General features: G+C 39.6%; 1 protein-coding gene across 1 annotated transcript in view; it reads right to left on the reverse strand.

The window, feature by feature from the left end:
• Positions 1-12,684, reverse strand: part of LOC147007436 (IgGFc-binding protein-like) — a 51,503-nt gene that overhangs the window by 9,470 nt on the left and 29,349 nt on the right. Inside the window, exons 36-51 of the mRNA XM_085867159.1 lie at positions 12,443-12,642; positions 12,144-12,291; positions 9,914-10,075; positions 8,255-8,343; positions 7,945-8,082; positions 7,533-7,828; positions 7,080-7,357; positions 6,735-6,934; positions 6,436-6,583; positions 4,207-4,368; positions 2,545-2,633; positions 2,235-2,372; positions 1,822-2,117; positions 1,369-1,646; positions 1,024-1,223; positions 725-872 (exon numbers count right to left, since the gene is read on the reverse strand). Of these exons, the coding sequence (XP_085723285.1) occupies positions 725-872; positions 1,024-1,223; positions 1,369-1,646; positions 1,822-2,117; positions 2,235-2,372; positions 2,545-2,633; positions 4,207-4,368; positions 6,436-6,583; positions 6,735-6,934; positions 7,080-7,357; positions 7,533-7,828; positions 7,945-8,082; positions 8,255-8,343; positions 9,914-10,075; positions 12,144-12,291; positions 12,443-12,642 (2,970 nt within the window). The remainder of the gene's footprint in view (positions 1-724; positions 873-1,023; positions 1,224-1,368; positions 1,647-1,821; positions 2,118-2,234; positions 2,373-2,544; positions 2,634-4,206; positions 4,369-6,435; positions 6,584-6,734; positions 6,935-7,079; positions 7,358-7,532; positions 7,829-7,944; positions 8,083-8,254; positions 8,344-9,913; positions 10,076-12,143; positions 12,292-12,442; positions 12,643-12,684) is intronic.

The raw sequence follows: 12,684 nt of genomic DNA on the forward strand, positions 1-12,684 counted from the left end.
CCTCTATTCCTCCACAATTGGGACAAAGAAGCTTAAAGGATCTGGTAAATATTTTTAAGTGCAGGCAAATTTTACCACAACTTCAATCGAAGCGACGCGCTAACCTTACTTGCTGCAATCTTTTTCCAAAGAAAGCGAGCAAAATGTCAGGAATAGTCACAAGAGGGTTTTGTTTCACAAACACACAAACATATTCAAATGATGAAAAGCATGATGCAAGCAAGCAGTGTGGATCACATATGAGTTCTGGTGAAAACGCAGTCCCTTGAGAATTGTGATTGAAACAAAAAGACGAAAATATCTTCCATCATTTGCAACAGACCAAAGCAACACAATGATATGTGAAAATAGTGAGAAGCTGCAGACATTTGTTTGAACATCAACAATGAAAACGTCACCATGAAGGAAATACGTATAATAAAGACAAACCTTAGAGTTGATTACTGACAACCAGTTCATGAATTCGAGCAAGATATTCCATTCAATGAAGAAACTTTCAATTCAATCGTTGAAAGAGAGAAGAAAATCCGAGTCCATGAGGAATGTTTTACATTTCCAACAATTGCCATCATGATTGAGTTTTACTTTCACATATATTATACAAACAAATTAAATTATTTGCAAGAGGAGAGGATTGTTTCTGCTCAGGGAGAGGATGGAAGAAAAAGTGAAAAGAAATGTTTCCTCTCAAAGCAGATGCCACTTCCCTTTGCTTAAATCTTACCTATTGGAACACAGCCCAAGATTCCATCTTCTTTCACTTTGCAGTGATTGACGTTCAAGTCACACGTGAAAGATACACAGCTGATATTTCCACCGGTTTGGCAGGTGCACTGTTGACTGCAACCCTCAGTAATGAAGGACTCATTGAACTGTGGAGAAATCCTCAGTGTCATCCTTGCCGATACAATTTCATGACAATCCAAAGTTGCAAACAACATGATCGCAAAAACAAAACATTCACGATTCATTGTTGTGTGACTCTCCAGTGGAGGGTTTTTATTCATTTGTCCCGATACTCACATTGTAATAACTGTTGTCCTGCATACATCCACATTCCACTTCCGTGATACAATGATCCACATCCCAAACAAGGCCAGCATCACATTCACAACCCTCAACGCAAGTGTTCTGTTGTAATTCTTTCATTTCAGAGTTGGAACAAGTTGCAACAGTGTCGGGAACGCACATTGTGTAAGAGCTATTTGATGGGCATTGTAGAGCTGAGAGATAAGAAAAGGAAATCCTGGTCATAAAAACGTCTGTCATTAGAATTATAATAATTAATCAATAACACACACATGCTATATTTGCTGTTGTTATTTGTGAAAACAAAATGACAATCCCAAAAAGTTAATGCCATCTTACGACAAAGATCTGGTTTCCTCCATGTTTGCATTTGCACTCCATCAGCTGAGCAGGTGACAAAGTATGACTCCAAAGCTTCACACAGCGCTTCCTTCACCATATCACGGACAACATATTCAAACACGCAGTCCTCCAAGAAAACGCGTGGGTCGAACTTGCTATGGCAAGCAGCAAAAGGGCCATTCTTCAGGAGCAACATCCCACAAGATTCGTTCCTTCTTGCTGTCTCCTTCAACGTTGCGTTCAGCTCAGGAGGTGTGCCATCATCATCAACATCTCTGTGAGTTCGGTCAAAAACAAAATTCGCAATTGATTGCAGATGTGTTCATTTGAGGTTTTTGTGATCTTCATGAAATAATATCAATCAAAAAGTGCAACACACGACAAATGGCAAACAAGATGTCGTGAGGTATTTATTTAATGAAAGTAAAAAGGCAATGGAGACCAACATACTCATTGTTTTCATCACCAATCTTCCAGCTGTTCCCAAAATGTGCCGCATTGTCCGTCAACGTGCCATTCTTCATTCTGAAGTCGTTACTGGTCTGGCTGTCCATGTTTCCACAGAGGCCGCAGACCTTCTCAGAGAAGGTGTTTGGTAGACGCACTCGCACATTATGATGACCGTCGTACAACACCTCGAGGCCAAAGTCAGTAATCAGGTAACGGTAGCGACCCCAATGGAGCACATGGAATGAGTCTGATCCATTGGAGAATTTGTATGGCATGTTTTTAAGAACCCCATCCAGCTGCAAGAAATTAAATCCAGTTAGTTTTCGGGCAAACCAACAATGTACAAATCAGAAAAAAGAACAAATGCAATAAAGGTAAAACTGATTATGTTGATGTGATTGTGAACAAAATACCTTGAACCGCTTGCTTCCGAAAAACTGTACTTCCTTTCCATACACTTGCGTGAGCACTTCCCGGGTGTAGGAAACCTTGGTCTTCCCATTGCGATGCTCATTCTTTACCAACACCCGCCAATTCGTTTCATTGCAAAGCTGAACAAAGATACATATTTTTATAATTGTTAGTCTGTGATGTGGTTTTCACCAATTATTCATCAACTTCTCAAGCATTTACAAAAATATATTGCTGTTTTTCATGAAAATCTTTGTCATTTTACATCATAAATATCTGCACTCTTCTTTGAACAAGCTCACTTCACCTTACCTGTAGCATTACATATGTGGAGGTTCCTTGGAAATTAAATTTCTTTCCATCAAAGCTGGTGTAGTGAGGATCTCCCCATCCCGTGCATTCTACGTTCAAAAGGGAATCAATTATTGGAAATTAATCAACCAGTTGACTTGCATTATCTGCCTTCTCTTGTAACAAACCGAATTAGCAATCTTTGCACTGCAATACAAACTCTGTGATGTAAAAACCATCGAAGTTTAATTTTGTAATAGATGATCATCAATGAGAAGAACAGAATGGAAAAACTGCCAAGAACCGTTCAAAGAAAAACAGTTGAAAGCTTTCACCTGCTTGGAAAGATCTGTGGCTTGAAATGTTATCAAATCAAAAATGCAAAATTTTGTGCCCGTTTGTCTGTCTGCCTGACTGGGATACATTCGGTCGTTACTTTTCACACACAAACGTTCTTGGTGGGAGGACGAATGGTTCCACGACGGCAGTTGCAGCGTCTAAATGTTCCCCTTCAAGAGTGTTTTTTTCTGTGGAGGGCTAAATCCGAACGAAGCCAGACGGAGTGCTCTTCATGGAGTATTTTCAAGGCCGCTTCCAATCACAAAAGGAATAACAACAATGACATTCGCATCATATCGATGCTATTACAATGCAATATTAAAAGGAATAATATCCCCGTTTCCCAAGGGGTGTTTAGCCATTGGACAAATGCTGTGATGACGTGTATAAATAGATTTTCATGGCATTTTGTGTGACACCCCTCCTGGAGGCCAAAAAAAACATGAAACCACAACCACATCTGATAAGCTTTCGAAAAAGTCGAAACTGTTGTTTCACATGAAACTGAAAAGGAGGAAACCTGATGAACTTGAGGCATTATGTGCTTCTCATTGCACCCCCCCCCACCCCAAGCCTGGTGCTGGCTTAGTGGTTCGGGTGGTGGCTTGGGATTCTAGGGTTCTGAGTTTAAGCTCCGTTGGCTGCTGAATTAACACCAGGAGGTTGACTCAGCCTGCCATCCTTCGAGTTCGGCAAAATGAGTACCAGTGTACTGGTCCTGGTGTATGCCCCAGTTAGAATAGGTGTACCATATCCCTGAGTGTCGTAAAAGGCGACCAGGGTTGGCGTCAGGAAGGGCATCTGGCCATGAAGTATTTCCTCAAGAAAAAGCCAAAAGAAAAAACCAAAAAAAAAAAATGTGTGTAAAAACAGTCATTATTTTATTGCACACAAACCCCCCCACCCCCCTCCGCAGACGAATTGAACAAATCCTCGATCTCATGTAATCCACATATACATATATATGTCCCAGAGAGGATAATACAATGACCGGTTCTGCCACTCCCTTCAGGAGGCGGTGCACGAGTTGCACGAAGAGAAAACAAAATTATATCTCGTAAATTTCCTTGCTGTTGTTGCTCGGATTCTTTCTATTATCAATTCCAAAGCCAGAATACTGTTCAGAACACATAATTAATTAAGATACGCTAATGTTACAAAAGCAAATTAAATTGCTCTCTCGCTCTGTTATCACTAAAAATGTCAATATGTGAACATTAATCCAGTCATCATCAAATCAGATTTATAAAAGTGGATCATGATCATTCAATGTTTCGGCTTTAAGATGCCAGTTTGAACCGACAAAAAATCTCAACAGAACAAGACAAATGCAGGTTCCTTTACCTCTCGTAATGACCGTTGGAGTGGTCATGGAGGACATGGGGATTGTTGTTGAGAGTGTCGGAGTTGGGATTGTTGAGGGTGTCGGAGTTGGGATTGTTGTTGGGAGTGTCGGAGTTGGGATTGTTGAGAGTTTCGTGGAAAGGATAGGTGATGTTGTTGTCACTAAATGTTCAACAAGAAGAAACAAATGTGAGTCCAGTGAAACTCCACCAAATGAAAACAAATTTCCTGAACGAATTGACACCATGTACACCATGAAGAACATTATTTTGGATTCAGTAAATGCAATCGTTCTGTTAATGCTCTGAAACACTGATTATATTTTATATCAAGAGCACTGTTTTTGGTTAAATCATATTTTGATGATCAATTTCCAAATCTGCGCAATATTAAAAGTGAAGTTTAGAACTTCATGAAATATTTTTGCTCACAAAATTCCTTGTGATATTGCAAAGAAAGTACAGAAGATTCCCTGTTATTGCCAGTTCACTCATGATTACAGCTCATGAGGAACTGCACGAATAATTGCAGAAGGTGAAACGTGAAATTTGTAAAATGCATTTTTATGCCTCCTCGCTGAAAGCCGGAGGCGTTATGTTTTCAGGTTGTCCATCCGGCTATCCGTCTGTAAATTAGTCATGAAATGGAGATAACATCAGACGAGAATAAATGGTGAAAATTATGTGGGAGGATGAAGCACACAAAAATTCCATTCTCTGCAAAGGTTTGAGTTAATAAAGGCTGCATCACACTGCTCTGTCAGGATTTCCATTGTTGAGAGTTTTGTGGAAAAGATTGATGCGTGGAGGAGAAACATGGGCAATGCAGATGAAAGATGGCAAAACTAATGGAAAGGGCAGAAATTACAATAATACGATGGACAAATGGATTGTCTCTGAAAGAAAGAACAGCTCAGAAATGAGGAAGAGATTAAATATCAATGCTGATGAAGAAGAGCTTCAGAATGGATGATGCAACTGTTGTGGTCATGTGCAATGAATGTGAGAAGATGAGATTACAAAGAAAGGAGTAATGATCGTGATTAAAGGAAGAAAATCGACAGAACATCCAAAAAACACATGGATTGAAAAAGTCGAGAAAGATACAGAATGTTTGGGTCTCCAGGAAGCTGACACCATGGACAGAGCCAAATGGAGGAATGCCAACATTTGAACAACCACCTGAAAAATGGGGTAAATAGTCATGAACCCATTGTTGTTGACTCTCACGGAGGACCTTATGCACACATGATGTGTAAAACATGACATGAAAAAAAAACTTTCACATGAAGAAGAAAGGCAATAAAAAAATGGAATAAGCAAATGGCAAAATATAAGTTACACACAACCACGTGAACAACAAACAGCACAGCAATGTTGCATCTCTTTACTTATTATATTATTCTCACTTTTGTGATGTGATCTTACACCTCACCCCTTTGTTTGTGTTAAGTAGTGTTAAGTCGGGCAGTGGAATTTGATGTGCTTTACAGTTGATCTGCATTCCCTCTATTCCTCCACAATTGGGACAAAGAAGCTTAAAGGATCTGGTAAATATTTTTAAGTGCAGGCAAATTTTACCACAACTTCAATCGAAGCGACGCGCTAACCTCACTTGCTGCAATCTTTTTCCAAAGAAAGCGAGCAAAATGTCAGGAATAGTCACAAGAGGGTTTTGTTTCACAAACACACAAACATATTCAAATGATGAAAAGCATGATGCAAGCAAGCAGTGTGGATCACATATGAGTTCTGGTGAAAACGCAGTCCCTTGAGAATTGTGATTGAAACAAAAAGACGAAAATATCTTCCATCATTTGCAACAGACCAAAGCAACACAATGATATGTGAAAATAGTGAGAAGCTGCAGACATTTGTTTGAACATCAACAATGAAAACGTCACCATGAAGGAAATACGTATAATAAAGACAAACCTTAGAGTTGATTACTGACAACCAGTTCATGAATTCGAGCAAGATATTCCATTCAATGAAGAAACTTTCAATTCAATCGTTGAAAGAGAGAAGAAAATCCGAGTCCATGAGGAATGTTTTACATTTCCAACAATTGCCATCATGATTGAGTTTTACTTTCACATATATTATACAAACAAATTAAATTATTTGCAAGAGGAGAGGATTGTTTCTGCTCAGGGAGAGGATGGAAGAAAAAGTGAAAAGAAATGTTTCCTCTCAAAGCAGATGCCACTTCCCTTTGCTTAAATCTTACCTATTGGAACACAGCCCAAGATTCCATCTTCTTTCACTTTGCAGTGATTGACGTTCAAGTCACACGTGAAAGATACACAGCTGATATTTCCACCGGTTTGGCAGGTGCACTGTTGACTGCAACCCTCAGTAATGAAGGACTCATTGAACTGTGGAGAAATCCTCAGTGTCATCCTTGCCGATACAATTTCATGACAATCCAAAGTTGCAAACAACATGATCGCAAAAACAAAACATTCACGATTCATTGTTGTGTGACTCTCCAGTGGAGGGTTTTTATTCATTTGTCCCGATACTCACATTGTAATAACTGTTGTCCTGCATACATCCACATTCCACTTCCGTGATACAATGATCCACATCCCAAACAAGGCCAGCATCACATTCACAGCCCTCAACGCAAGTGCTCTGTTGTAATTCTTTCATTTCAGAGTTGGAACAAGTTGCAACAGTGTCGGGAACGCACATTGTGTAAGAGCTATTTGATGGGCATTGTAGAGCTGAGAGATAAGAAAAGGAAATCCTGGTCATAAAAACGTCTGTCATTAGAATTATAATAATTAATCAATAACACACACATGCTATATTTGCTGTTGTTATTTGTGAAAACAAAATGACAATCCCAAAAAGTTAATGCCATCTTACGACAAAGATCTGGTTTCCTCCATGTTTGCATTTGCACTCCATCAGCTGAGCAGGTGACAAAGTATGACTCCAAAGCTTCACACAGCGCTTCCTTCACCATATCACGGACAACATATTCAAACACGCAGTCCTCCAAGAAAACGCGTGGGTCGAACTTGCTATGGCAAGCAGCAAAAGGGCCATCCTTCAGGAGCAACATCCCACAAGATTCGTTCCTTCTTGCTGTCTCCTTCAACGTTGCGTTCAGCACAAGGATTGTGCCATCATCATCAACATCTCTGTGAGTTCGGTCAAAAACAAAATTCGCAATTGATTGCAGATGTGTTCATTTGAGGTTTTTGTGATCTTCATGAAATAATATCAATCAAAAAGTGCAACACACGACAAATGGCAAACAAGATGTCGTGAGGTATTTATTTAATGAAAGTAAAAAGGCAATGGAGACCAACATACTCATTGTTTTCATCACCAATCTTCCAGCTGTTCCCAAAATGTGCCGCATTGTCCGTCAACGTGCCATTCTTCATTCTGAAGTCGTTACTGGTCTGGCTGTCCATGTTTCCACAGAGGCCGCAGACCTTCTCAGAGAAGGTGTTTGGTAGACGCACTCGCACATTATGATGACCGTCGTACAACACCTCGAGGCCAAAGTCAGTAATCAGGTAACGGTAGCGACCCCAATGGAGCACATGGAATGAGTCTGATCCATTGGAGAATTTGTATGGCATGTTTTTAAGAACCCCATCCAGCTGCAAGAAATTAAATCCAGTTAGTTTTCGGGCAAACCAACAATGTACAAATCAGAAAAAGAACAAATGCAATAAAGGTAAAACTGATTATGTTGATGTGATTGTGAACAAAATACCTTGAACCGCTTGCTTCCGAAAAACTGTACTTCCTTTCCATACACTTGCGTGAGCACTTCCCGGGTGTAGGAAACCTTGGTCTTCCCATTGCGATGCTCATTCTTTACCAACACCCGCCAATTCGTTTCATTGCAAAGCTGAACAAAGATACATATTTTTATAATTGTTAGTCTGTGATGTGGTTTTCACCAATTATTCATCAACTTCTCAAGCATTTACAAAAATATATTGCTGTTTTTCATGAAAATCTTTGTCATTTTACATCATAAATATCTGCACTCTTCTTTGAACAAGCTCACTTCACCTTACCTGTAGCATTACATATGTGGAGGTTCCTTGGAAATTAAATTTCTTTCCATCAAAGCTGGTGTAGTGAGGATCTCCCCATCCCGTGCATTCTACGTTCAAAAGGGAATCAATTATTGGAAATTAATCAACCAGTTGACTTGCATTATCTGCCTTCTCTTGTAACAAACCGAATTAGCAATCTTTGCACTGCAATACAAACTCTGTGATGTAAAAACCATCGAAGTTTAATTTTGTAATAGATGATCATCAATGAGAAGAACAGAATGGAAAAACTGCCAAGAACCGTTCAAAGAAAAACAGTTGAAAGCTTTCACCTGCTTGGAAAGATCTGTGGCTTGAAATGTTATCAAATCAAAAATGCAAAATTTTGTGCCCGTTTGTCTGTCTGCCTGACTGGGATACATTCGGTCGTTACTTTTCACACACAAACGTTCTTGGTGGGAGGACGAATGGTTCCACGACGGCAGTTGCAGCGTCTAAATGTTCCCCTTCAAGAGTGTTTTTTTCTGTGGAGGGCTAAATCCGAACGAAGCCAGACGGAGTGCTCTTCATGGAGTATTTTCAAGGCCGCTTCCAATCACAAAAGGAATAACAACAATGACATTCGCATCATATCGATGCTATTACAATACAATATTAAAAGGAATAATATCCCCGTTTCCCAAGGGGTGTTTAGCCATTGGACAAATGCTGTGATGACGTGTATAAATAGATTTTCATGGCATTTTGTGTGACACCCCTCCTGGAGGCCAAAAAACATGAAACCACAACCACATCTGATAAGCTTTCGAAAAAGTCGAAACTGTTGTTTCACATGAAACTGAAAAGGAGGAAACCTGATGAACTTGAGGCATTATGTGCTTCTCATTGCACCTCCCCCCACCCCAAGCCTGGTGCTGGCTTAGTGGTTCGGGTGGTGGCTTGGGATTCTAGGGTTCTGAGTTTAAGCTCCGTTGGCTGCTGAATTAACACCAGGGGGTTGACTCAGCCTGCCATCCTTCGAGTTCGGCAAAATGAGTACCAGTGTACTGGTCCTGGTGTATGCCCCAGTAAGAATAGGTGTACCATATCCCTGAGTGTCGTAAAAGGCGACCAGGGTTGGCGTCAGGAAGGGCATCTGGCCATGAAGTATTTCCTCAAGAAAAAGCCAAAAGAAAAAGCCAAAAAAAAAAAATGTGTGTAAAAACAGTCATTATTTTATTGCACACCCCCCCCCCACCCCCCTCCGCAGACGAATTGAACAAATCCTCGATCTCATGTAATCCACATATACATATATATGTCCCAGAGAGGATAATACAATGACCGGTTCTGCCACTCCCTTCAGGAGGCGGTGCACGAGTTGCACGAAGAGAAAACAAAATTATATCTCGTAAATTTCCTTGCTGTTGTTGCTCGGATTCTTTCTATTATCAATTCCAAAGCCAGAATACTGTTCAGAACACATAATTAATTAAGATACGCTAATGTTACAAAAGCAAATTAAATTGCTCTCTCGCTCTGTTATCACTAAAAATGTCAATATGTGAACATTAATCCAGTCATCATCAAATCAGATTTATAAAAGTGGATCATGATCATTCAATGTTTCGGCTTTAAGATGCCAGTTTGAACCGACAAAAAATCTCAACAGAACAAGACAAATGCAGGTTCCTTTACCTCTCGTAATGACCGTTGGAGTGGTCATGGAGGACATGGGGATTGTTGTTGAGAGTGTCGGAGTTGGGATTGTTGAGGGTGTCGGAGTTGGGATTGTTGTTGGGAGTGTCGGAGTTGGGATTGTTGAGAGTTTCGTGGAAAGGATAGGTGATGTTGTTGTCACTAAATGTTCAACAAGAAGAAACAAATGTGAGTCCAGTGAAACTCCACCAAATGAAAACAAATTTCCTGAACGAATTGACACCATGTACACCATGAAGAACATTATTTTGGATTCAGTAAATGCAATCGTTCTGTTAATGCTCTGAAACACTGATTATATTTTATATCAAGAGCACTGTTTTTGGTTAAATCATATTTTGATGATCAATTTCCAAATCTGCGCAATATTAAAAGTGAAGTTTAGAACTTCATGAAATATTTTTGCTCACAAAATTCCTTGTGATATTGCAAAGAAAGTACAGAAGATTCCCTGTTATTGCCAGTTCACTCATGATTACAGCTCATGAGGAACTGCACGAATAATTGCAGAAGGTGAAACGTGAAATTTGTAAAATGCATTTTTATGCCTCCCTCGCTGAAAGCCGGAGGCGTTATGTTTTCAGGTTGTCCATCCGGCTATCCGTCTGTAAATTAGTCATGAAATGGAGATAACATCAGACGAGAATAAATGGTGAAAATTATGTGGGAGGATGAAGCACACAAAAATTCCATTCTCTGCAAAGGTTTGAGTTAATAAAGGCTGCATCACACTGCTCTGTCAGGATTTCCATTGTTGAGAGTTTTGTGGAAAAGATTGATGCGTGGAGGAGAAACATGGGCAATGCAGATGAAAGATGGCAAAACTAATGGAAAGGGCAGAAATTACAATAATACGATGGACAAATGGATTGTCTCTGAAAGAAAGAACAGCTCAGAAATGAGGAAGAGATTAAATATCAATGCTGATGAAGAAGAGCTTCAGAATGGATGATGCAACTGTTGTGGTCATGTGCAATGAATGTGAGAAGATGAGATTACAAAGAAAGGAGTAATGATCGTGATTAAAGGAAGAAAATCGACAGAACATCCAAAAAACACATGGATTGAAAAAGTCGAGAAAGATACAGAATGTTTGGGTCTCCAGGAAGCTGACACCATGGACAGAGCCAAATGGAGGAATGCCAACATTTGAACAACCACCTGAAAAATGGGGTAAATAGTCATGAACCCATTGTTGTTGACTCTCACGGAGGACCTTATGCACACATGATGTGTAAAACATGACATGAAAAAAAAACTTTCACATGAAGAAGAAAGGCAATAAAGAAATGGAATAAGCAAATGGCAAAATATAAGTTACACACAACCAGGTGAACAACAAACAGCACAGCAATGTTGCACCTCTTTACTTATTATATTATTCTCACTTTTGTGATGTGATCTTACACCTCACCCCTTTGTTTGTGTTAAGTAGTGTTAAGTCGGGCAGTGGAATTTGATGTGCTTTACAGTTGATCTGCATTCCCTCTATTCCTCCACAATTAGGACAAAGAAGCTTAAAGGATCTGGTAAATATTTTTAAGTGCAGGCAAATTTTACCACAACTTCAATCGAAGCGACGCGCTAACCTTACTTGCTGCAATCTTTTTCCAAAGAAAGCGAGCAAAATGTCAGGAATAGTCACAAGAGGGTTTTGTTTCACAAACACACAAACATATTCAAATGATGAAAAGCATGATGCAAGCAAGCAGTGTGGATCACATATGAGTTCTGGTGAAAACGCAGTCCCTTGAGAATTGTGATTGAAACAAAAAGACGAAAATATCTTCCATCATTTGCAACAGACCAAAGCAACACAATGATATGTGAAAATAGTGAGAAGCTGCAGACATTTGTTTGAACATCAACAATGAAAACGTCACCATGAAGGAAATACGTATAATAAAGACAAACCTTAGAGTTGATTACTGACAACCAGTTCATGAATTCGAGCAAGATATTCCATTCAATGAAGAAACTTTCAATTCAATCGTTGAAAGAGAGAAGAAAATCCGAGTCCATGAGGAATGTTTTACATTTCCAACAATTGCCATCATGATTGAGTTTTACTTTCACATATATTATACAAACAAATTAAATTATTTGCAAGAGGAGAGGATTGTTTCTGCTCAGGGAGAGGATGGAAGAAAAAGTGAAAAGAAATGTTTCCTCTCAAAGCAGATGCCACTTCCCTTTGCTTAAATCTTACCTATTGGAACACAGCCCAAGATTCCATCTTCTTTCACTTTGCAGTGATTGACGTTCAAGTCACACGTGAAAGATACACAGCTGATATTTCCACCGGTTTGGCAGGTGCACTGTTGACTGCAACCCTCAGTAATGAAGGACTCATTGAACTGTGGAGAAATCCTCAGTGTCATCCTTGCCGATACAATTTCATGACAATCCAAAGTTGCAAACAACATGATCGCAAAAACAAAACATTCACGATTCATTGTTGTGTGACTCTCCAGTGGAGGGTTTTTATTCATTTGTCCCGATACTCACATTGTAATAACTGTTGTCCTGCATACATCCACATTCCACTTCCGTGATACAATGATCCACATCCCAAACAAGGCCAGCATCACATTCACAACCCTCAACGCAAGTGTTCTGTTGTAATTCTTTCATTTCAGAGTTGGAACAAGTTGCAACAGTGTCGGGAACGCACATTGTGTAAGAGCTATTTGATGGGCATTGTAGAGCTGAGAGATAAGAAAAGGAAATCCTGGTCATAAAAACGTCTG

This window comes from Eptatretus burgeri, unplaced genomic scaffold (assembly GCF_056783735.1).
Source record: "Eptatretus burgeri isolate ZD-2024b unplaced genomic scaffold, Ebu_testis_v1 Ebu_testis_scaffold_171, whole genome shotgun sequence".
In the NCBI taxonomy this organism is placed as follows: Eukaryota; Metazoa; Chordata; class Myxini; order Myxiniformes; family Myxinidae; genus Eptatretus; species Eptatretus burgeri.